Source organism: Pygocentrus nattereri, chromosome 16 (genome assembly GCF_015220715.1).
Source record: "Pygocentrus nattereri isolate fPygNat1 chromosome 16, fPygNat1.pri, whole genome shotgun sequence".
Classification (NCBI taxonomy): domain Eukaryota; kingdom Metazoa; phylum Chordata; class Actinopteri; order Characiformes; family Serrasalmidae; genus Pygocentrus; species Pygocentrus nattereri.
The window spans coordinates 4,276,862-4,303,614 of NC_051226.1; the positions used below are offsets into that span (position 1 = coordinate 4,276,862).

Consider the following 26,753-nt stretch of genomic DNA (forward strand, 5'->3'; position numbering starts at 1 on the left):
GGTCACAGCACCAAACTGCCCTGAAAGACGACATGCTGACAAGCATTCAGCTCCATGCTTCAGGTCCTGGCACAGTCAGTTTCACACTCCATGCACTTCATGCAGCATTCAACGCATGCATGGGTGCCTCAGGACAGACACCGGACACTGGACATGACCAAAAGAGGAAGAAAAAGAGATGTGGTTCTCCACCTTGCCCAAAGCTTGTGCTGAACAGATCCCCTAAAGTGCGCCGGCGACCCACGTGCCTCGGCAGTGACCAGAATCTCCGGCACACTCCAGCAGGGGACAAGCACACACAGATGAGAACGAACGGTGACTTAAAAAGAAATTTGGTCAACTGGTTTTGAGGGGGCGACAGGTCCGTTTGTTAAGGGTATCCTTACAGTGTAGCATTGATTAATATGTCACAAAATACTGCACAGATCTGGATCACTTCACAAATATTCAGCTCAATCTGCTACATTGGGTGGGGCAGACATCTACATAACACACCTCGTCACCATGATTCGTCAGAACACTACTCCCATTTTCCCAAATTGAACTTGAACAAGATTACCTAATGAGGGTTTGGCGGTGAATGCTGCCCATGAGCTTCCTATTCAGATGGATTTGGCTGGAATAACAGGAGGATGATAAAGTGGATTTCAGTACCTTCCTCCGCTGGCAGAGAGAAATCATCCGGGTCATCCTGAGCCTCCAGGCAGGTCGCAGGCACCCAGCCTTGAGCGTCCTCTGAGCTCACAAACCACCAACCTGAAGACAGGAATATGTAATATGTATGTAGGTAAGCCTGGAACATTTGGCTGTATCTTCAAGCCAGACCCCATTACATGTTGAAGATTATCAGTGGACCTTTAGAAGCATTGCTACTCAGGGCAAGCTCCATGCAGTCTTCAGACTAAATAAGGGATATGCCTTCTGATTAAACTTCATATTTAAGTGTCTATAAATGAGTCTTACCTTTGTTCACAGCAGGTAAAAGTGACTCAAATCTGTGTGTCAGTGTGAACAGCAAAACATTTTCAATTTCACGTCAATCCAACTCGACAGGTCATAATTTTGAGCTGCTGAGACTCAAACATTTAGGCTGATGTTTCTGTCCCAAAATTATTAGAATGATTAGAAGTCAGAAAGCAAAGTTTGAAGAATCCGATGACACGAACCACAGAAGTGACCGTGCCCTTTTTACGGAGAGCTTCAACACATTTTGGGTGATGAGCCGAGGTGTCGGTCAATGAACCTCGATGGCTCCTGCGATCTGAAGATGAAACTGAGCCGACTGGTGTTCGTTGGCAGTCATGATTGTTTACCTCTGGATGAGACACGTGAAGTTCTGTTCTTTTGCGCATGTGGGTCAGTTTAGGAGCTGATCTGTTCGAACTGAATTCGCATTTGAGTCCCATTTATAAGATATTGTGAACAGGCAAACAAAAAATTGGATTTGGTGAGAAGCCACTTTTGCTGCGTGAACACAGCCTTAGATGGCGTGGGGAAGGAGTTACATCTTCTACACAAGGTATTTTTTCTCCAGCATGATAGGTTGTCAAGCTAACACTAAGAAAGAGAAATATCTTTTCACTGTTTTTAGTTTGGAGGTGGCACGATAGATGCCATGTGCAGCGCTGTCACCTCATAGCAAGAAGGGGCTGGGTTCGATTCCCCGGCCGGGCAACCAGCGTCTGAGTGGGTGTCCACCCACAGTCCAAAGACATGCTGTCATGAACCGAACATGCTAAATGTGTGTGTGAACGTATATGTCTGTGTGTCTGCCTTGTGATGGACTGCCAAACTGCTCAGGGCATTTCTTGCCTTCTGTCTGATGTACACTGGGATAGGCTCCAGCACCCTCCGTGACCAAGAAGGACACGAGGCTTAGAAGATGGATGGATGTTTCTGGCTCTAGGTAGAGTGGTTAGCCTCACCACCCTGTTATCTCCTCGTTTTCTTCAGTGTCCTTCACTATAAACCGTCCCGTTGTTTGATAACAGCCCCCAACTGATGAGCCACCTGCTGGTCAGAAGATGACGTGCCTTGGCTCCTCACCTGATTCATTTTTCTCTATGACCTCCACCACCTGGCCCACATGGAGGCTGATCTCTGAACTCTCCTGCTTCTCATAGTCTGTCACAGCCACATACTGGTCCAGCAGAAGCGGGTCAGCTGAAGTGGAGTCTCCTGCCACAGACAAAATGCTTAAACGTTACGAACTTCCTCTTATATCACTATGGCAAAAAGAGCAGAGTGAAGCTGATGTGATTATTTGGAAGTTAGAAGTGAGGAAAACGGAAGCAGAGACAGGACAGTTTAGTGCAAAGAGATAAAGGGAAAGAAAAAAGGAAACCCACACCAAATCACCAGCAAATCTGCAGCGAACGGAGCAGCAAATCACAGGACTGGTCTATTATCACGACCGACTAAACCTAAGCTGCATTAGAAAGGCACCCTTTAACTAATCTGAGACTCACCTAAACCCTACATCCCACCAACAAATGACTAGCATATGGTTTGCAAAGCCATTTATTTGGAGCTTAATCGCCACAGATACTGATCTAACGATGAATAAAAAAGTGCTGGGTGAGGACTTTGGGCAAAAAAAGAAACACTGACCCACAACTGACCTCTATGTTACATACCTCTGACCACACCTTTGCAACACAAGTCTTAGTAAGGCTGCATAATATACCATTCGTTAATCTTTACTGTGGTCCTGGCCTTTGCGAAACTGATCTCAGGATGCTGTAAGATGCAGTTGAGCTCTAATCCAGTCTTTAACCACATCAAATGCTTTTTTTTCTGCTCACACTGCAAGATTTTCAGTAGTATAATTGCAATACAAGGCAAAACAACTGCAACGTTAGTATTCTATCCATGGTGTGGAGTACAGTGGGGTTGGGGGGGCTGGAGGTTAGGGAACTGGCCCTGTGACCGGAAGGTTGCCGGATCAATCCCCAGTGCCGACAGTACATGACTGAGGTGTCCCTGAGCAAGACACCGAACCCCCAATTGCTCCCCGGGCGCCGTGGATAGGGCTGCCCACCGCTCCGGGCAAGTGCGCTCACTGGTGTGTATGTGGTGCTTCATTTCACGGATGGGTCAAATGCAGAGGTGAAATTTCCCCGTTGTGGGACTAATAAGGATCACTTAACCTAATGAAACGGGACCCTTTAATTATCTATAATTGTCCACCCAATAATTCTGGATGATATGAAGCTGCTTCTTGCTCAAATTGTCCTGTTCCACCTTAAATGGTGCAGCAGTTGTGGCGCCTGAGGCACCAGAATGTAACTATGAATATTCCATTTAAGGTGGAATGGCGACTACTGTTGATTTTTTATGCTTGTTATGAAGAAAAGGACCATAATAGATTGAAACGACATTAAACTAAGATGATACAGTGGCTACTGTATCTCCTAACAGAGAAAATTCTCACGTTTGCGGGTTTCTTTCGTCTCTTGCTCGGCCGTCTTGCTGTTTTTTTCTTTATTTCTCATAACACTCCGTTTGGAGTGAGCCTCTAAATACCTCCGTTTGGAGGGCCATGTAGCCCCAACACTTCACCCTACATGAACTGACCCTCCTGATGCTGCTGCTGCATAAACTCAAGTTATGTAATTAACTATTGCTTCACCTGGTTTTCCCCGTTTTCTGTTCTAATACTTTATACTAACACTGTTTGCTATCCAGTGTCGACCAGAGGAGGATGGGTTCCCCTTCTGAGTCTTGGTTCCTCTCAAGGGTTCTTCCTCTTACTCTTAGGGAGGTTTCCTTGCCACTGTCACCACTGGCGACGCTCATGGGGGCTCAGACCCGGATTTTTCTGTAAAGCTGCTTTGTGAAAACACCTGTTGTAGAAAGCACTATGTAAATAAACTTTGACTTGACTTGACTTGACTCTACCCCTCTACCTCAACAAAAATCAGGACACCCTACCCCTAGACGAGAACCGGCAAAACGAAGGGGTATGGGCTAAATGGCAGGGGCGAGGAGTGAAATGGGATTGGGCCTAAATCAGCCAGATAAGCCAAAAGACCAAACCAGTCCAATGCAATTGGACATTTCTATTGAATCTACAGGGAGGCCTTCACTTCTAACTGGGCTGAAAAATCCGGCTTTTTTACCACCTGATCTTGCTCTAGGTTCCATTTAATGATTTGTTACTGGTGCAGCTCTAGTCCCAGGCCAGTAGGGGTAGTCCGGAGCTTTGGCCTTCAGACACCAAATACTTTTGGTGAGTTAATGAAAGAAAAAAAAGTTTCACTGTTTTTGTACTGTTGGTTTGATTTAGAGTCCGGCACTGCTCTGACGTGTCGGTCAATCCACGCGAGTGCTGTTTATAAAAGTGCTAGTGTTGAAATGCCATGGAGATTTAGTTTAACTGGAAAGCTGAGTGCTGTTTGTGCCAGACTTTGTGAGTTTGTATTGTGCTTGACCGTGTAATGTGAAATCTTCATTGTTTTCTTTTCTACAGAGACTTTTTTTGTTTACTGTGGGGTTAAAAAGGTCTTTTAACTTCAAGAATTTACTTCCCACTCTATTCCGTCTTCCATGGACCAAGCAGAGCAGAATACAACCACACAAATACAACTTGGCACCTACAAGCGCTGGTTTGGTTCTGCAAAGATGTGGTCTGAGGTATGTATGGTCCATGTAGGTACACAAACTAAACTACCACACAGTCTATACGACGGTTCTACTACATACTAATGTCGCAACGCTATAGCTAGTACTGCCAAAACATCCACTACCACTAGTGCGAATGCTACTTAAAGGGGAATTCCACCGATGTTTCAAACCTTCTGTATAATTCAGCCATTGAGATGTAAATTCATTCAGAGTGGTCTGAAATGAAATGACTCATTGTTGAGAACCTTACAGACTTGGACTTCTTTACAGTGGTGGTGATAGAACACCACCTAAAATAAGGTGATTAAAACATGTTTTAGACCAAAACTCTCATAAATCAGTCATCAGGCAGTGAATTCATACCCATTTCTGTGAGGGAGCTTTTAGAGGGGGACGTCTGGTTCCTATCACCACCACTGAACGATTCTGACTCTTACGTTCCTCTAAAACGGAGCGTTCCACCCCAAACCACTTTGAACGACTCTGTTTACACTTAATTACGCATGACAATCGCTGGAGCTCCCCTTTAAAGCAGTAGCTCAGCAAAAAATCTCATTTACACAGTTCCCCTGCCCCCTTACCCTAGATGTAGTGGATCAGCCAAGAAGGTTTAGTGTCTGAATTTAGCTTCTTTAGTTTTCTCTGGAGCTACGAGGCGAATCTCAAGGAGACTCACCTTTATGGCACTAGATGTATCACATAATGTTACCAAAAAAATGGACAAAATATCTTGCATGGCTAAAAATGAAGTCGAAGCCAGAACTTTTTGTTAATTTAGGCACAGGCACAGCACAAAGTGAGGTAGATCTAGCATTACTTACATAAATCAGCCTCGTACGCCCCAGTGTTGAACTAAAAGAGCTTGGCATTTAGGAGTAAAGGGAAAACTGGGTGAATCGGATTTATTTGCCTAATAAACAAACTATTTTTCAACTATTAAACGATCACTTTATCAGGGAGTGAGTTCTATCCATTTGCTACTTTCAGTGGCTGATGCATGACCTTCTACCACCAATTAGACCACCACTACACAGCCATGCGATCATCACACAGGGAACGAGCACCAAGCTTTGCCCCCAGCCCACCTCAGGAACTCAGAGTGGGGCTGCACCTCGAGGGCTCACACACAAAGAGCATGGCCACGTAAGTGGCGGTTACTACCTCGCTTTAGGAAAGAAGCCGCTCTCTCCACAATGCCTGATGAGGGAAAATGAATGAGAGTTGTTGTAAGGGAGGTGGGATTTGAATAAAAAGGGGGGAAAAGGCAAAGGGCAGTTCAGATAACACAAGGGTCAAAATATTTACAAAAAACAAGGAGATAAGATTTACGATAAGGATTATGGATGCTACAGCTCAGAATGACTCATTATTATATAGGGCTGTCTATGGCACAGTCAGACTGTATTAGGCCAAAGGGAACTAATAATTGGCAAAATTGAATAAAAACTTACCCCCAGCACATCTAACGCACCATTAATTGAATTTCCTTACCTGATTTCTTTTTCCCGATGGGTTCCCTGTAAACAGATTAGAAATAAAAAGGTAAAGGTTAGATCAGATCAACACCAGTAAAAGCTTGACTGCTTTGCTTACAGCAAAATCTAATTCACATCATTTCCACCCAACACAAATGTAGCTCATCAACCAAACTTTGTGCCCCAAAAGTTGTTTCTTTAGTGGAGTTATTACACTCAAACTTGGTTTTTTGGTTAATTCAACATATGACTGTTGTCAGAACAAAAGACATACATCTCCAAAAAGGTAACTTTACAGGAGAAGGAAAAAAGCCACTTTAGTTTTAATGTAAGTCAATGGAACCAGAGTTTTTACCAAGGAATTTGGCTCCATTTCTTCTGGTCCATTCATCATGAAACTTACACACAATGTAAAAGGCAACAGGTGTTTTCAAATTGTGTCAAAAACTGAAAAACTACAAAAATGGAGATACAAGGTTTTGTTCCAACAACAGCGATGTATCCATTTTTAAAGCTGATAACATGTATGTTCCATAGCTAAAACAACAGCCATAGCCTTCTTAAAGACACCGTGTTTGTGGTAAAGAAAGAATGAATGCGAGAGGTTGGTCGCTTTGTCTTTAGGCCTGATGATGGAAAATATCCAGCATGTATCTGAATCTACAGGCCTGATGAGACAATTAATCAAATATTATAATATAATGCAGTAGCGCAGTGCTAAGTTCAGTCTGTTCCTCATTGCGTGATTTAGATACTGCTCATTCTTTCTCATCAAGCAGAGAAAGATTTAACAGAACGCCACTGAACTGAGCTGCACTGCGGCTGTACAGCAGAGAAACACCCACTGTTTTACTCATTAACTGTGAATATCATCCACTTTATTGGAGATTATCTGATACACCATGTCCAGATGGCCAGCAGTACGAGAACACAGTCCAGTTCATCCCTCCATAATGTTCTTATTAGTTTCATTGTTAGCCAGATCTTTTTTCACCATTTGTCTCTCTGCTTAATGTCATCTGCATTAAAAGTGGTGTGTAAAAATTAGGATTTATTAGCAGAAATGAAGTACAGTATACAAAATATGTTTTCATTAGCGTTTAATCACCTGTAACTACAAATATATACAGTCAGAAGACGTGGAAAGAAGAAGAATCAGTGGTTGCTGCCAACGCTGGTTTACTATTTTCTGTTGTGAGAAGTTTGAGAACCCAAATTTTGACCAATGGAGGATTATACGTATTATTTTGCCCATTAAAAGGCAAAGCAGGACGAATCCCCGTCAACAACGACGTGAAAACATATCGGCCTCTGTAGGTTCTGCTACACACTTGGAAAGGGAGGGGTGAGGGAGGAGTATTCAATTGGTTGCCATCTGCGTCCTCACTGGTAGATATCTCTAATCTGCTAAATCTCACGCACTGAACCTTAAACTGGGTTAGGGCTGAAAAAGCTGAAACATAAAGGTTTGGAGAACTTGGAGGAAGGTGGGCTTCTGATGCTGTGATGATATTTAATGAAACGGTCATTAAAGCTCGATAAATATAGAAGCATTTCTGAAATATAGTGAAAGGATTTTAAGTGAAATGTTAGAGTAGATAAGCTTGTAATTAATTATCTATTCAGTTTATATAACAATATCAAATACACCGATCAGGCACAACATGATGACCACCTCCTCGTTTCTACGCTCACTGTCCACTTGATCAGGTCCACTTACTGTATAGCTGCACTCTGTAGTTCTACAGTTACAGACTGTAGTCCATCTGTTTCTCTGATACTCTGTTACCCTGTTCTTCAGTGGTCAGGACCCCCATGGACCCTCACAGAGCAGGTACTATTTGGGTAGTGGATCATTCTCAGCACTGCACTAACACTGATGTGGTGGTAGTGTGTTAGTGTGTGTTGCGCTGGTGTGAGTGGATCAGACACAGCAGTGCTACTGGAGTTTTTAAACACTGTGTCCACTCACTGTCCACTCTATTAGACACTCCTACCTTGTCAGTCCACCTTGTAGATGTAAAGTCAGAGACGACAGCTCATCTGCTGCTGCACAGTTTGTGCTGGTCGTCCTCTAGTCCTTCATCAGTGGTCACAGGACGCTGCCCACAGGACGCTGTTATTTTTGGTTCTCAGTCCAGCAGCGACACTGAGGTGTTTAAAAACTCCAGCACTGCTGTGTCTGATCCACTCAGACCAGCGCAACACAAACTAACACCACCACATCAGTGTTACTGCAGTGCTGAGAATGACCCACCACCCAAATAGTACCTGCTCTGTGAGGGTCCATGGGGGTCCTGACCACTGAAGAACAGGGTAACAGAGTATCAGAGAAACAGATGGACTACAGTCTGTAACTGTAGAACTACAGAGACCAGCTATACGGTCAGTGGAGCTGATAAAGTGGACAGTGAGCGTAGAAACGAGGAGGTGGTCATGATGTAATGCCTGATCGGTGTATATTGATATATTCTCTCTTCTGTCATCGCCATAAACTCCTTTCCAGCGACTAAGTAAGTGTTCCAGATTTCATTCTGCATAGTGGAGTCAGCTTGAAGCCTTGAGACTGGCAGCACGTTAGGAAAAAGCTCTAATCCAATTCTAAAAGACACATCAAGGTCCCTCTTTCAAACATTGTCAGGTTGGCCTTGTGTTTGTGGACAGATGAGCCCGATGTATCTGCTAACTCTACTCCAGCATGTCAAAGACAATAAGCCAATGACACCCATATGTAGTGTTTTTCTTTCCCAGGCTTGTATGTAATAAGAGTAGATGGCTATCTGTGAGGATGCTAAAGCACCAGCTTCTGGATTTGTCATTACAAGGTTATTCCAAAATCCAGCTTGATGACAGCTCATCGACGGAACGTGCTTTTTCCCCGAAGTCAGCAGTTTTAGCGGCTAAAACCAATGAAAGCTATTACAACCCTTGTAATGCGTATTTGTGGTTCTTAAAGGGTTCTTTAGTACAGAAAATAGCTCTATATAGAATCAAAGTACCCTTTGCATGATTAAAGGGTTCCTTGCATCATGAAAGGTTTCTTAAGAATGTGCTGTAGACGGTTCTAGATAGAACCTTTTTAAAACGGTGTCCTATATGGCACCACAAAGGTGTCATATGCTGAGCTTTTAACAACAGAAGAACCCTTTTGGGTGCTATATTGAACTCTTTCCAAAAAGGTTCTATGTAGAACAATCGACAGCACATTCTCCATCAATCTGAGGGATGCTTTCATGATGCAAAGAACCCTTTAATCATGTAAAGGGTTCTTAGTGGGTTCAAGGTTCTATACAGAACAATTTTCTTTACTAAAGAACCCTAGAAGAACCGTCTTTTTTAAGTGTGAAGGATAGGATTGGGGCTATATTTTGTGCTCGTAGGCTGACCAACTGGCCTGTAAAGATTCTGCTCACAGAAGCTGGACAAGCTTTACTTTTGTCTCCAATGCCTACATTTAATGCCAAAGGTGTCACTGTTAGGAAGGGAGTGGTGGTGTAGTCATGGTATGCATACAGCCTGTATCGGCGGTTCTCGAACACACCCGGACTGCCCACTTTACTCGATCTGTATATGATGGGAGTTAAAATTCTGGACCTTTGATGTTTCCAGATGCTGAAAAAAGTTTCTGGAAGTGGAAAAGAACGGGCACTTTCTGGGACAGAGTACATATTAGGGTAGAAAGCACGATTTCAGACGTCCCCTGCCCTGTATCTTTTGGGAACAGGAGTGGAACGCATTTCTGATACTGATGCTTTCATTTCTGGCAAAAAAATGCATCCTAACTCGGTGGGCCAGCCCCTCTCCACCAGCTGCTGAGCAATGGCTTTCCCAAGCTGCAACTCTGCTTCCTCTGGAGAAACTGACCTATGATGTACGTCACCAAACGGACAAATTCTGGAAACTTTGCACCCCACTGTGGACTTAAGTAGAGAATCTTTCTTACAACCCTATGTATGGTGCTAAATAAATAAATAAATAAATAAATAAATAAATAAATAAATAAACTGGACCTTCTGGGGGTCCCGGAGGAGCATCACTGGCCTATGTAATATGCCGAAAAAGTGCAGTTGTAGGACTTCCGAGAGCCAAAGACAGGCTTTCAGTTAGTCCTGTTCACATGAAAAGCCCCAATATGGAAACATCTGCTCCAAATAAAACTACGTTTTACACTTATGGGTAGGCTACGATGTCTCTGATGTTAACTTGGGCACCTAGCGATGTCAAAACAACTGAAAGTGATTAACTTTTTCTTCGGCACAACATTTAGAGGTTTATCCTTATATATATATATAAAAAAAAATAAAACCCTGATTAGAAAACAAAAAGCTACACCCGTCTGTCCCAACAGTGACACACCTACAAAACATGTCATTTGAAATGAGAAACACATGCGACATCTATGAACTTTGATTAAAAACCTGATGTGTTTGACAAAAAATGCCATTCAATCAAAATGTAGCAATGTTCTGTAAAGTCCAGGAGTCTCTCTGTTGTGTTGTGGTTCCCGTATGTTGTGTTGTGACTGGCTTTGCCGCGTTTCTGAAGTTGCCTGTGTTTTGCAGTGCATTTGTATAATGTAGCTCCGATGTAGTCATGTTCAGGGAAGAGTTTTCTCTCTATGCAATTCAGGTGTAGTCATTAAGGCTGCGTTCACATCACCAGGCTGAAGTGGCAAAAATCCATTTTTTGGCCCTAATGTGACTCAGATCTGATGTTTTCAGGGCTGTGTGGATGCTAATCTTATCAAATCCAACCAAAGAGTCACTTTGTGGTCCTAGATCGGATATATATCCGATTCATGGTCATGTGACCTTAATGTGACGCTCAGATCGGAATTCACGTCCTTCTTTCCCCTGTGCGTGACCATCATTCAGCGTCACTGAGTAGGACGAGCTCATGAGGGTCATTTCAGGAGCCGGTTCATCACATTAATGACTGATTTGAATCTCCTACCTAAACGAGTGTGAACCGTCGAATCGGATTTGTAGCGGGTTTGTAATGTGGACGCAGCCTTTCATAAAAGTGTTTTCTGTGTTTGCAGTGCGTTTATGAGTTTGCGGCATGTTTTTTTTTTATGGTCTTGTCAGCCACTATAAGTATCCACTGTTCAATTCTCCACCATCTCAGCCACTGCAGCACAGCAGAAGATGGTCATTATTAGGACCACTGCATGAACAACAGATGAACGGGCAGCGCATAAAGGTGTAAGTAAGTGTGAACTCACTCTATCAGAGGGTTCAGGTCCTCGGGACGCGTCTCAAAGAACACGCGCACTTCCTCGCACTGGGAAATATACACAGGCAGCTGGATCAGGGCCTGAATCAGAAAAGACACAAAAACTGATGACCACAGCCTTTACAGCAAGCGTCCGGTCCAGAAAGCTTAACGGTCAATAAAGGCTTCCTGCATTTTTGATAGCAAGTGACCAGAAATGCACATGAATCTGTTGAATAACAGGCGGGTGTTAATGCATGGCACACAAACTCAGAACCATTCTGTAGATCAACAGATCAATGAATCAGCAACATGTTAAACATGAAATTTGCATATAATGCATAATAATATATAGTCAGGTCTGCAATGACAATACCAGTGTGTTGGTGAACTTGGAAAAGCATTTTATGGTCCTCTATAAGGTTGATATTCAGTCATGATGACACATCATGATGCAGTAGTGTTGGTATAGTGTAGTGCAGGCGTCTGCAACACGCGGCTTTTACCGCCCTGTTGAGGCTCCACAGCTGAATTAGATCAGTAGGTAATAATAAAATAATCCTCCTCTACAGTAAAATAAAGCTCTGCTGATCCTTCAACACAGTTTAACAGTAAATGGTCTTAAACACTGGAGTTAATGTAGAACTGCTGATTCCCCCTTTAACCCTGAAGACTGTTGATCACCATAGCAACACAGACAACAGTCTCGCCCAGCTAGTCGCTAAAGAAAAGGCAAAGAGAATGACATCGATGGTCTGGAGACGAATGGACTTTACATTTATAATCACTCCTGCTGGTTTCCTGATGCATTTAGGCCGCAACGAGAAACTGTGAAACACCCAAAAGTCGCTAAGCTGTACTCAGGTTTGCTTTCAGATTTAGCTCAGCTTTTCTCACATCTCCTCATTTTCCTCAAAAGCGGAATAGTTTTTTGTAAAATGTCTCGCAGCATTTGATTTTTTCAGGACTGAAGTCGCTCCTCGTTCTCCAGCGTTTCCTTCGAACTGTCCAGTTCCACCTTAAATGGTGCAGCAGTTACATTCTGCCGCCTCAGCCGCCAGGTGGAACAGAAAATCTCAAACAAGAAGCTGGAGGATGAGGAATTGACTTCAGCCCTGTAAAAATCAAATGCTGCGAGACTTCTGAGGAAAAGTTTCCTGCTGGAGATGTGAGAAAAGCAGCTATATCTGAGCTGAAGCTTAAAGCAGAGCAAAATAAGCATGTTTTCGTTTAACATGGTTAAGTTTATACTAGTACAATAGCAGGGCAGCACGGTGGCGTGGTGGGTAGCGCTTTCGCCTCACAGTGAGGAGGGCCTGGGTTCGATTCCCCGGCCAGGTGACCGGGGTCCTCTCTGTGTGGAGTTTGCGTGTTCTCCCCGTGTCTGCATGGGTTTCCTCCGGGTTCTCCGGTTTCCTCCCACAGTCCAAAGACATGCAGTCAGGCCAATTGGACATGCTAAAATTGCCGTGAGTGTCTGTCTGTCTGTCTGCCCTGCGATGGACTGGCGACCTGTCCAGGGTGTATCCTGCCTTTCGCCCGAAGACTGCTGGGATAGGCTCCAGCATCCCCCCGCGACCCTGACGGAGAAGCGGCTTAGAAAATGGATGGATGGATGGATGGATAGTACAATAGCTAGTACAATGTTACTTCAATAAAATGGACATTGGTTGTGGCTCTCAAGGTGATCGGATTTTTGTTGAAAGGACAAAATGCTATTTTTCTCATTTCAGTTGCCGACCACTGGTGTAGATCAGCAACAGCTACAGACGGGGTTCAGTCCCATGTCTGGGCAAGTACCCTACACTATTCCAGTTCCTGCCCTGGCAAGTACCCTACACTATTCCAGTTCCTGTCTGGGCAAGTACCCTACACTATTCCAGTTCCTGCCCTGGCAAGTACCCTACACTATTCCAGTTCGTGCCTGGGCAAGTACCCTACACTACTCCAGTTCCTGTCTGGGCAAGTACCCTACACTATTCCAGTTCCTGCCTGGGTAAGCACCCTACACTATTCCAGTTCCTGTCTGGGCAAGTACCCTACACTATTCCAGTTCCTGCCTGGGTAAGCACCCTACACTATTCCAGTTCCTGCCTGGGTAAGCACCCTACACTATTCCAGTTCCTTGCCTGGGTAAGCACCTTACACTATTCCAGTTCCTGCCTGGGTAAGCACCCTACATTATTCCAGTTCCTGCCAGGGTAAGCACCCTACACTATTCCAGTTCCTGCCTGGGCAAGTACCCTACACTATTCCAGTTCCTGCCTGGGTAAGCACCCTACACTATTCCAGTTCCTGCCTGGGTAAATACCCTACACTATTCCAGTTCCTGCCTGGGCAAGTACCCTACACTATTCCAGTTCCTGCCTGGGTAAATACCCTACACTATTCCAGTTCCTGCCTAGGCAAGTACCCTACACTATTCCAGTTCCTGCCTGGGTAAGCACCCTACACTATTCCAGTTCCTGCCTGGGCAAGTACCCTACACTATTCCAGTTCCTGCCTGGGCAAGTACCCTACACAATTCCAGTTCCTGCCTGGGCAAGTACCCTACACTATTCCAGTTCCTGCCTGGGTAAGCACCCTACACTATTCCAGTTCCTGCCTAGGCAAGCACCCTACACTATTCCAGTTCGTGCCTGGGCAAGTACCCTACACAATTCCAGTTCCTGCCTGGGCAAGTACCCTACACTATTCCAGTTCCTGCCTAGGCAAGTACCCTACACTATTCCAGTTCCTGCCTGGGCAAGTACCCATATACTATATTATACTATACTATACTATTCCAGTAAGGGTCCTTGGGCAAGACTCCCATCACTACCTTCACTTACCTGTATAACCTGTTCAGACTGTAAGCTGCTCTGGACAAGAGCGTCTGCTAAATTCCATTAATGTAATGTAAATACAATGCATTACAGGCAGTGTAGGGGGCGATATGGCTTCCTTGTCCTCTTTGTATTTTGAGCACTGATGGTGGTAAAAGAAGAGAAACTGCAGAAGGCCCAATAAATTAGTCAAATAACTGAATAATAGGCAACAGGCAACTGTACGTTGGAGACCTTGAAGTAGAGTCAGGTATGCAATGAGCACCACTTTCCTTTGCAAACAGCCTCAAGGCTTCAAAGGCATTCTTCCTAAGTGTGCGTCCTTTTGGGAGAGCCAGCAGAAAGTCAAGCTAAGCCCAGTTCCCACACCTCCACAAAGCCAGTGCCGGTTAGCGCGCATTAGAGTCATCTGCTGCGGAGATTTTCGCCGTTTCTAATCTACGCTCATCGATCTCTTCTCTGAAGATCTGGCTGAGGCCGAGTGCTCTGCATGCTGTCTGCTGAAGGGAGTTGGATGAGACCTGACAGCCAGCCATTTCTCACTAACGACCTTTTTCTGCACCAAACTGCAGCTCAGCTTGAGCAACTGCCCAGTTCTCCACTCAAGTCAGCTTCGTTTCTATAGCACCTTTCATACTTCACAAGTAACAAATGGCAAGTGTGTAAAATGTGGAACAGCAAGCATGCGGTAAAATACAATAAACGAAAGGAAATTTTACGCTGTTTAAAGAGGAATATGTTCTAATACTTGTACAATATATGAATTCACCAAACAACAGAGGCAGAATATGCATCAATTATGACCGTCTAAAGGAGGTGAATATGCGTCTTGCTTCTGATGGCACACCACGCATAAGACCATACACTGAGCTAGTGGAGCGCTGGCTTGTCTTTAATAAAGCTAAGTGCTTTGGGGCTGTCCTTGTCAAGAGGCAGGCATGCTGTCTCTCTGTATGAGCTGAATTATGATGCCTTGGAGATTTTAACAGCACGGCTGTGCAAAGGCAGTGTCTGCTCAAGGTGTCCTTTCCTACTGAGGCACATTTGGCTTTCAAATATTAGCGGCACAGGGTCGGTGCCAGATTTATAGAACTAGGCTGCGACTCGCTAATAAGCCTTCAGGATGTCATACGAGGGTGTACTTGCTAGGCATGTGCACTGCAACTTGTTCTGATATTCGAGGATACACAAGAGTTAATGAACAGATATCCAGTTAACCATTGGTGAAATGAATGCAGGGCTGGAGCAGGAGGTTTACTCTTTTAGGTGATAATAATCAGCAGCACCAAATTTAGCAAGAATACATAAGAAAATGTGTTTTATTTAAGAAAAAGCCAAGAAAAATCAGCAATTTTTCTGTTGGGTGAGCATCAGGAGATGCCTCTTCAGATGAGTGCACATCCCAAATACTAGTACTCGCCCAAATTTGAAGATTAGAACTGCCACCAAGATGTAAGTAAGACATAGCAGATAAATATATCTGCTGTTTTCTTTTTATTGTTTTAGTAATCTAACTATCATACCTGCTTCAGTTCCTCTCCAATTGTTGCCATAAACATTCAAAGTTCTGTCAGGGAAACAAGCAATTTTTCTTGTGCAACAAAGCAACAGAAGCCCTTTGCACCTCCTGTCGTGTACTGCAATCTGTCGGAATTATGTATTATATAAACAGTGTGCTTAAAAATTCATATAGGCATTTTTCCATAATCAACGTCAACAACTATCCGATTTAATTCGCACCTTGCCGTCACACTGAAAAAGCCATGTGCAATGTGTTCAGCAGCTCACAAGTAAAAAACATAGCCAAACATTTCGTTTAATCAAATTTATCCTCACCATCTACCGAACTAACCTGACAGAGTGCGATGTGACAACAGCACAGCCATTTACTTGGGAATTTACAGTCAACATCACTGCATGAAGTTTTTTATTTATTACAGTCTTAAGACTGTAAATGAATCATCCGGATCTTGGTCTTGTTTCTCTGGACAAGGTGCAGAGCAGTCGAGTGTGATGTCTGCGTCTGAGGTCATTAGAAAACAGTCCTTTCTCTAAATCATCTCTAAATGCAATAAGGTCCAGTTAGCGAAAATGTCCTCAAGCAAAGGTCCAGAACGGCGTAATCATCATCATCTAGCTTTATGACTCGGTGCCATTTACTGTTTACTGAAGTAGCCGAGTAGGAATATCAACATCTTATACAGTCTAACTGAACATCAGATCAAATAAAGTCCAGTTCAGTCAGATTTCAACAACATTTACTGAACATCAGATCAAATAAAGTCCAGTTCGGTCAGATTTCACCAACATTTACTGAACATCAGATCAAATAAAGTCCAGTTCAGTCAGATTTCAACAACATTTACTGAACATCAGATCAAATAAAGTCCAGTTCGGTCAGATTTCAACAACATTTACTGAACATCAGATCAAATAAAGTCCAGTTCGGTCAGATTTCAACAACATTTACTGAATATCAGATCAAATAAAGTCCAGTTCGGTCAGATTTCAACAACATTTACTGAACATCAGATCAAATAAAGTCCAGTTCGGTCAGATTTCAACAACATTTACTGAACATCAGATCAAATAAAGTCCAGTTCGGTCAGATTTCACCAACATTTACTGAACATCAGATCAAATAAAGTCCAGTTCGGTCAGATTTCAACAACATTTACTGCCAGTTTCCTCTTTTTAGAGTCACGTCATGTGGAATAACTTCCCTCTGACTCACTTTCTTCTCTGACTGCTGTTTCTCTCCTCGTCCCTCCCCTGTGTGCGTGTCCAGTCTCAGTGCTCATCATAATGCACAGATCTGACTGGCTGAGTAGCATCATGTAACACTGACGTGGTGGTGGTGTGTTAGTGTGCTGAGTAGATCAGACACAGCAGTGCTGCTGGAGTTTTTAAACACCTCAGTGTCCCTGCTGGACTGAGAATAGTCCACCAACCAAAAATATCCAGCCAACAGCGTCCTGTGGGCAGCGTCCTGTGACCACTGATTAAGGACTTGAGGGTGACCAACACGAACTGTGCAGCAGCAGATGAGCTGTCGTCTCTGACTTTACATCTACAAGGTGGACCGACAGTGTAGGAGTGTCTAATAGAGTGGACAGTGAGTGGACACAGTGTTTAAAAACTCCAGAAGCACTGCTGTGTCTGATCCACTCCTACCAACACACACCAACACACCACCACCACGTCAGTGTCAGCTGATAAAACGGACAATGAGTGTAGAAACAAGGGGGTGGTCATGATGTTATGCCTGATCGGTGTATATACTGATATTCACAAGGGATAATATCATTTGAGGATTTGTAAAATCCCCTGAAAACTTATCACAGAAGCATACAGACCACAAAAAGTACTGACAAATTGGATCCAGCCAGGACTAAAATCACTGAGAAAGACTGGTATCAGTTTCATTGCCCCACCTTCCCCACACAAAACTAACTCGTCCAACTAGAACTTATGTAGGCTAATCGTTGCAGGTCTGCTCTCTGTACCTCCATCAGCAGAGATGGTTTCTAAGGCCGTCGCTGCTACCCTCAGATTGATACCTCCCCTGGGTGACCTCCACAGTCATTTGTATTCCCCCCTGGGAGCGGCTGCATGGAGGCCCATTACAGCAAATGGCCTTTATTGGTGCTCTTCCTCTGCTGGCTGCATTAACCTGATTGTGTGTGTGCGCGCATGTGCATGCATGACAGAGCGCGAGGGAGTGTGTTCATCAATGTATGTGTCCAGATGTCTCAGCCAATGTTGAAAACAGACGGACTGAAGACGAGTTCAGACATCAAAGAGCTGCAGCAGAAAGATAAAACTACACGAGATCAGTTTTAAATCCTCAGTCAGAGGCGTGGCCCGGGGTCAGGGGTTATGCTATAGAACGCTTAGTTCGTTCTAATGGGCTAAGTGGATCGGTTTAAAGTAAAAAAAAATCTAATTTACTAGATTTCTCCGTCCCCTTGCCCCACCCCCCCCCCACCCCCCCACCTCATCACTCAGCACGATGCTAGTCAGCACAGGCGTCTGTCAGCTGATGTCACAGATCTGGCGGTCGGCGCCTTCCTCTAAGTGCGCTCGGCGGTCCAGTGACGTTGCGTGAGCGTCGGCTTGAAAAGATGCCGTGGCTGGTTTCACAGGTCTCGGAGGAAGCCTGTGCTGCCTTCACCCTCCTGGTGTTGGTAGTATCGTGTGACTGGGGGAGTCTTTAGCTCACGAGTGGAATTGGAGACGATTAAATTGGGCAGAAAATGGGGTAAAAATAAAAATAAATCAATTTTAAAAAGAAGGTGGATCTCAGAAAGATCACTGGGAGAGATTGGAAAGTCATTTGTAATTTATGTTAGGAGAAGTTCAGTTTAGGTTTACAGGTCAAATGCAAACGTTTTGGCAGCCCTAGTCAAATGAAAGGTTTAGTTGATTTTGAAAGTGAAAATCTCTGCAGAGAAAACACAATTAGCTTATTTGCCAAGTTTATTTACTAAAACCGTGCAGAAAATGCCATATTAGAGAACAACCCCACTTCAAAAACAACTGGGACGCTGCGCAAAATAAAAATAAAAACAGAATGCAAACAGAGTGCAAATCGTTTAAGCTCTGTATTTAATGAGAAACAGTACAAAGACAACAAATCAAATGCTGAAACTGAAACATTGTATTCTTTTTTGACAATCTATGCCTATTTTGGATTTAATGATGGCAACATATTCCAAAAAGGCTGGGACGGTGGCATGTTTACCACGGTGTTGCATCACCTCTCCACACTCTGTAATTGTCTGGGAACTGCTGTCGTTTTCAAAGTAAAATCTTTTTCTCCAGACTCTCTGAACCTTTTAATGATATTATGTACCGTAGATGATGAAATCCCCAAGTTACTGGCTGTTTTACATTGAGAAACATTATTTTTGAATTGTTGCAGAATTCGCCTGCATAGTCTTTCACAGAGTGGTGAACCCCTCCCCATCTTTACTTCTGAAAGAGCCCCAGAGACGCTCTTCTAATACCCAGCCATGTCACTGACCTGTTGTGAATTAACCTCATTTGTTTTTTTTTTGTTGTTTTTTTTTTTTTTAAATGTGTTGCTTGCATCAAATTCAAAACTGACAAATATTTTTTAAAAAGCAATACAAATTTTCAGTTTCAACATTTGATATATGCTGTCTTTACACTATTTTCAACTTAACATATGGTTTAAATGATTCGCACGTCATTACATTCTGTTGTTATTTGTATTTGTCGCAACCTTTTTGGAACCGGGGCTGCGACGTCTCTGTTGAGGGTGTGTTAACGCTTCAGAACGGTCCGTGCAATCTGACCAGGGGTGCACAAACTTTTGCATTCGACCATCTTCTGCGTCTGCAATGACATTTCAGGCCAAACACATCGATTTGTGGAAAGGAAGCTTTTACCTCCGGACACTTTCCTCATCCCCCTCCAGTGCGAGAATGGTTTGAAATGTGTTTAAAAGTGCTTAACAGGCTCTTGATCCGATGACCACAGAAACCTGGCACCTTTTTCATGTAGAGAGGGAAAACCCTTCTGTGTCAGCACAAAAACAGAGCTTTCTGGCGAGACACCAGAACAAAAATCATGACCGTTATGCAGCCCATTGTAAAAAGTCTTAGGGTAACATTTTCTTTTTAAAAAGCCATTTCCTCTAGAGGCTAAAGCTAAACACACAGCCAGGGCCTGCTGACAGAGGCTGCCTCAGCACAGCTCTGATCCTCCACCCTGGGGGGTGGGGGGTGGGGGGGGGGGTGCTGCCAAATCAATGTAATTAGTCTTTTGTTTATTTGTTTGTTTATAAAAAGATATGTGGACTAAATATCATGCTTCAGTATTTGAATTTGACCAAAAAGGCCATAACTAGAAATACTGCGCCACGTTGTAGATCCTAATGAGAAACTCCACATTACGCAACTATTACATGACTGCTGTTGGAACAAAACCTCATATCTCCATTTTTCAGTTTTTGACATATGAAAATATCGGTTGTTCTTTACATTGTGTGTAAACTTCATGATGAATGCGGCAAAAGAAACGGCCCAAAATAACAACAACACTGAGTCACTTAAGCCACTTCAAAATGTATATTCTCTCTATATTTTGTGCATATTCAATATATTTCAATTCGTTTTTTATATCTTACTTTTACTTATTTACTTTCTGTAGAGTGATTATCTGAGCCTCACCACACGCATTTCAATGCTTAAATGTCCTGACATGTCGTGCAAATGACAAATAAACCTGAAACTTGAACAAAATGCCTGGGAAAGACGTCTGGTTCCATTCACTTACATTAAAAGTAAAGTCCATTTTTTCCTTCACCTGTAAAGTTACCGTTTTGGAGATACATGGTTTTGTTCTGACAACAGCGACACACAACTGTACAACTTCATTTAGACTAAGTGAGTCACTGTAGGCCCCTGAAAGCAGACCTAGACTAAAACTGGGTGGCCAAAAATCTTCAGAGCAAGACGGAACATAAAATAAGCTTAATTAAAATGAGCTTAAATGAAACATTTTGAGGGGGCTGTGCTTTCACAGGGCCTAGCCGTTATTTCATCTGGTTCTGAGACATTTTCCTCAAACGTACAGCTTTATTTCAACACTGAAAATAGCTACTCCAGCTAGCTCTTCTAACTGCCCTGATGGTTTGTGGTGTTGCCAATGAATGGCTAGACTTCTCCCTGCTTGTGCTGTGAGGGAAAGGCACTCATAATACATAATACAGGCTTCATGAAGAGAAAACTACAATAATTTTGCTGATAATCTCTCAAAAGTGCACAATCAAAAAGTCTGATTTAAAAAAAAATTGAAAAGGTCTTGTTTCATCTCCCTGGCCTGACCTAGAACGAGAGATAGAGGCAATGACGGCTGATGCAAGACTTACCCTGCAGTATTCGTTTATGGGCCTCAGGCGTTTCATGGCCACGTCCCTGATGTGGCTCCGTCTGAACAGAATTTTCCCTGGGAACAAAACACAACAGAGTCATTTCTTTGGCCCACATGAGAAAAGTCACCGAAAAATCCTGGATTCGGAACAGTACACTTCACCGGCAGTGCTCGCGAGGTCTGTACATCAGTCTGCACGTTTTACACCTCATACACAATCCTCAATAGTATCATCACTGATCCTAAATGTCCATGTTTAAGGAGCTGGATACTTGTGGGTGTGAAAACTAGTGCACTCTCAGAAAAAAAGTACTCTGGTCACTGGGGTGGGAGCCTCAAAGCTCCATCTCAGTGCCTTCAGTCAGGGATCATAACTGAACCATAATCCACTGAAATGATGTTCTAAACTGGACTGACTCCACACACCTGCCCCGCCTCGCCTCCAGGCTTTTATTCTACTGCTCTGTTTTAAAACATTCGGTTATGAAAAGGAACAAATACCAACTTTTCACCTGGAGGAACTGATTTAAGCTCCACGATCAGACCTTGGAACCACTGCTGGAGCTCTGAGGGAACATTTACACTGTTTGTACCTTGATGAACGAAACATGTTCCTGCACAGAACCTTCATTTCTATTTCCCTAGTTTCTCTCTTTAAACCATATGTAGGTCCAGCCTGAAGCCCAGCTGGTGACTCCACGACTGTAGCCCTTTTGCTCAACTACAGCTTTTAAACTGCAAGTTTCACTGGTAAAAACTCCACAGAAGTGCATGGAATCCAAAGTATTACTTGCAAGCAAAAGCGATGGATTATGGACTGCATATAAATCAACAGTCCACAATCTGTGCCAACTCATTTGCATTGGTCCAGTTCCACATTACATTCTGACACGGCTGTTTTGATCACTCATATAGTTCCAAAAAAACTTTTAAAATGGCAAAAGGCCTTCTTTAGGACAAATACAACAATATTTAACTGCACAAAATAATGTGATTAATCACCATTAATTATTAATTAGTAAAAAAAAAAATTCTTAGTTCTTAACGTTAAGTAGTGAACTCTGACATGGAATGCCCTTCATGAAGAAAGACACTTATCAAGACAAAAGAACAGGCCAAAGCTGTGACTCAGTGATGAGAAATGTACTTTAATGGGTGTTTGGGAACCTTTTAACTTTTATGGCTCCAAGGAAGTTAGAGCTGTAGATAATGGTGGCTGTGTAATTAGAAGTGTCTGCCTTTAGAACATCATGTACTGGGGTCAGCAGGAGACCAGCTAAAAACAGTGAAAGCTTATGGTTCACATCCAGTACTAGAATAAAAACATTTTACTATTGCCAAGGATATTCAGTGAGGGTGGCGTGGTGGGTAGCGCTGTCGCCTCACAGCGAGGAGGGCCTGGGTTCGATTCCCCGGCCGGGTGACCCGGGTCCTCTCTGTGTGGAGTTTGCATGTTCTCCCCGTGTCTGTGTGGGTTTCCTCCGGGTTCTCCGGTTTCCTCCACAGTCCAAAAACGTGCAGTCAGGCCAATTGGACATGCTACACTGCAGAATTGAATTTCACTCGGGCTGTAAAAGGTCGTTAGGCTGATTTAGTTTGGGTCACAGTCGGTTCACACATTGATTTCCTATAATACTTCTATAACATCACTGCTGTCGGAAGAAAATCTTGCATCTTCGTTTTTCAGTTTTTGACATATTTTGAAACCACCTGTTGCCTAATGAACTAAAAAAAACGAGCAAAAATGACTCAGCAAAAATTCTGGTTCCATTGACTTACATTAAAAGTAAAGTAGGTTTTTTCCTTCCCCTGTAAAGTGACCACTTTGGGGATACACTAGCAATATGTATAACATAAAAATTCCTTGTGAATAATGAATGTATAAACATTTTAAATCACCAAATTAAGCCATCTAAAGCCTCAACTGCCCTGCGATGGACTGGCGACCTGACTGCAGGAGGAAACCGGAGCACCTAGAGGAACCCCACGCAGACACGGGGAGAACATGCAGACCCTACACAGAGAAGACCTGGTTGCCCGGCCGGGGAATCGAACCCAGGCGTTTCTTGCTGTGACGCGACGGCCATGAAGAGACATCCCGTGGCACACATTGTGTCTATGTCAAAATTTTGTGATGCATATCATGTAAAATATCTACCTGTATCGTGATATAATGCTTTTGCCCTGCCAAACCTAGTCAGAAAAAATGTTTATTTGAATTAGACTAGGGGTGTTTAATTAAAATTCAATAAGGTCCAGTTAAAGAAAATTTCCTCAAGCGAAGGTCCAGAACATCATAATGTCCAACTGGCATCATGACTCAGTGCCGTATACTGTTTACTGAAGTAGCCGAGTAGAAATATCAACATCTTATACAGTCAAACTGAACATCAGATCAAATAAAGTCCAGTTCGGTCAGATTTCAACAACATTTACTGAAAATCAGATCAAATAAAGTCCAGTTCGGTCAGATTTCAACAACATTTACTGAACATCAGATCAAATAAAGTCCAGTTCAGTCAGATTTCAACAACATTTACTGAACATCAGATCAAATAAAGTCCAGTTTAGTCAGATTTCAACAACATTTACTGAACATCAGATCAAATAAAGTCCAGTTCGGTCAGATTTCAACAACATTTACTGAACATCAGATCAAATAAAGTCCAGTTCAGTCAGATTTCACCAACATTTACTGAACATCAGATCAAATAAAGTCCAGTTCGGTCAGATTTCACCAACATTTACTGAACATCAGATCAAATAAAGTCCAGTTCAGTCAGATTTCAACAACATTTACTGAACATCAGATCAAATAAAGTCCAGTTCAGTCAGATTTCAACAACATTTACTGAACATCAGATCAAATAAAGTCCAGTTCGGTCAGATTTCAACAACATTTACTGCCAGTTTTCTCTTTTTAGATCACGTCATGTGGAATAACTTCCCTCTGACTCACTTTCCTCTCTGACTGCTGTTTCTCTCCTCGTCCCTCCCCTGTGTAGCGTCACTCACTCGAGTCTCGGTGCTCATCGTAATGTAGAGAATGGAGCGTATGCAGCGGAGTCTATTAGTGACCTCTGGACTAGAACTTGCATGTGAATGACGCTTCAAATTATAACTACAAATTACTAGAAAAAAAGTAACTGAAGTCATTATTCTTTCGTTTTAATAGTCTGTTATGACCTCCTGTATCGATTTCCCTTCCAGGTCTTCATCATTGCTGCACTGTTCGTTTCTTTTCTGTGCACTGCAGTGCACCGAGGTCTGGGATGGTTAGGGTTCAGGCTAGGGAAAAACACGGGTGCAACACTCTTTAGTAAAAAAATAACTGGTTTTGATGTTTTGTCCAGGGAATTCATTTGGACGTTAATCAGATTCTTTTGCGTTATGTTAACCTGTAATCTGATGTGGTGTCATTCCCAGTTGCCAGTAAAATGAGTCACTTCTATTCTTGGTGACGTGGCCAGTGGTAAAGTGTATCTATTGCCAGAATTGTTTATGCATTCACTTTCATTATCCAAGTTTCCCCACTGTGTTTCCAAGTTAGAAGACACATTTGGTTCACCGTTCGGAAGATGGAATCGTGAGGGTTTACTCTTCCCAAGCCTGTATTTGGAAAACCAGGCATGGTCCACTTAAGATGCTGAAAGAAGCTTGGTTGTTGGACTGCAGGAATATTCCTAAGCAGATACAAACTTTAGATGGTGTTAGCGCTGACATGCCTTCATCACACATGTGATGTGGGAAAAGACCCGTATTGATAGTAAGCTTTTTGTTTATTTCAGACAGGTAATAGCACACTTGGCTCAACAGGCTACATTTTTAGCCCAACTGATTCAAACTCCTAAAAGAAAGTGCAAAATTTGCCAGGTAAAGTTGTTTGTCACATGTAAATAGAAATATTATATCTGTTGTGTAACCTACATTTGTCATTTTCGTGGGTCTTGAAAGCCTGTGATGTGCTCCTCATGTGTTTTTGAGAAGGCTGGTCTTTGTGTAGTTAATGTACAATTGACTAGCTAATGCACAAGGTGAGTCAAAAGCCACAGGACACCGTTTTATTTCAGAGACGAAAGGGAAAATGACAAATCTGAATACCCCAGCAATTAATGGGTGAGGGGGCCCGTCTTTTAGGCTACGTCCGGAACATCTTCAAAGCCTCCACACTGGATCAAGGGCAAGTTTTTCCAATGGGAAGGTGGTCATGTAGCAGATCAAAGAAGATCGGAATTGTCTCAGAAATCAAATGCCGCAGTCAGATTTCCAATAGCTCTTGTGGTTCAAAAGTTATCAACACAGAAACGTGCAGAGAGAGAGCCGACAGCACATGACTGATGTGTCCTTGAGCAAGACACCTAACCCCCAACTGCTCCCCGGGCGCTGCGGATTGGGCTGCCCTCCGCTCCGGGCAAGTGTGCTCACTGCCCCCTAGTGTGTGTGTGCTCACTAGAGTGTGTGTGGTGTTTCACTTCACGGATGGGTTAAATGCGGAGTTGAAATTTCCCCATTGTGGGACTAATAAGGGTCACTTAATCTTAATCTCACTTGATCTTAATCTTTGACGTGTTCAGTGTGCCGTCCCTGGTGCTGAACACAGAGCTGAAGGCGCAGGATCCAATCGTTATGAACCCGCGTGAGAATCTCTGGAGAAATGCTGTCACGAGCCTCCACGATGCGGTGCTGAAGGTGGGGTTTGTTGCGGATTTTCTCATCATATACAGTTTGTTTGATATGACCCCAGAGATAAAAGTCGATAATAAAATAAAAAAATAAAATAAAACCTGTCCTGTGACTTTTCACTTGTATACAATTGACCATTCACAGTCGCTGATTAGGGCACAACTGCCTACATCTGAACTGTTGGTTGCACTGCTGTCAATGAGGAACACTTTAGGAATGGGGTTTATCATTATTGTGATAAATTAAGTCACAGTGTGCTTTTCTGAGTATACTGTAAACATTACATCATCATTAAATAAAGAACACTAAACATCTGCAGGGCTCACTACGAAGAGAGCATAATTAGTCCCTTCTACTGTAAAATGTTGGATTATCACAAAACCTTTAGGCCCAGTCCCATTCCTGATTTTCACCCCTACCCCTTGTTTTGGAATGTCACCTTAGCTCTTAGAACTGAGTTACAGGGCAGTGGTCGAAATCTTGCTCTCTGAAATGAGACCCTCAGATAAAAAGAGCATCACTTCATTAACAGCTACAAGCGCTGATCTGTAGGCGACCCTGCCCGTCTGCAGGGACAGCAGAGGAGGGGAAAGTTCAGCTCCTCACTGCTGGGCTTTAGTTACATTTAGGGATCATACGCCTTCAAAGAGGGGGCAGTTATTTATTATCGCCCACCCCTAATTCTTCAGTGATATGAAGCTGAAGCCAGATATTCACCAGATTCCTGTTCGAAATGCCATGTTCCACCTTCAGCAGTGCAGCAGCTCTGATGCCTGGGGCGCCAGAATGTAACTGCTGCACCATTTAAGGTGGAACGGGAAATCAGCAAACTACCAGTGATTTTTATGCTTATTACGAAGAACAGGACCATAATACATTAAAACCACATTTAATTAAAAAGATAATACAATTACGTTATGCAAAGGTTTTTCTTTTTTTTAAACACTTATTTAGAATAAAAACAAAAAAAAACTATATATATATATATATATATATATATATATACACACACACACACACACACACACAC

General features: G+C 43.1%; 1 protein-coding gene across 5 annotated transcripts in view; it reads right to left on the reverse strand.

The window, feature by feature from the left end:
- sh3pxd2b (SH3 and PX domains 2B) overlaps nt 1-26,753 on the reverse strand; it is a 71,443-nt gene that overhangs the window by 12,403 nt on the left and 32,287 nt on the right. The window contains exons 4-10 of one of the 5 annotated variants that reach the window (XM_037545669.1): nt 21,039-21,115; nt 11,326-11,417; nt 6,118-6,143; nt 5,788-5,823; nt 2,047-2,178; nt 655-756; nt 193-276 (exon numbers count right to left, since the gene is read on the reverse strand). In XM_037545669.1, the coding sequence (XP_037401566.1) occupies nt 193-276; nt 655-756; nt 2,047-2,178; nt 5,788-5,823; nt 6,118-6,143; nt 11,326-11,417; nt 21,039-21,115 (549 nt within the window). Of the gene's footprint in view, nt 1-192; nt 280-654; nt 757-2,046; nt 2,179-5,787; nt 5,824-6,117; nt 6,144-11,325; nt 11,418-21,038; nt 21,116-26,753 lie in introns of all 5 variants that reach the window. The other 4 variants (XM_037545668.1, XM_037545670.1, XM_037545671.1 and 1 more) reach the window with 4 other exon arrangements.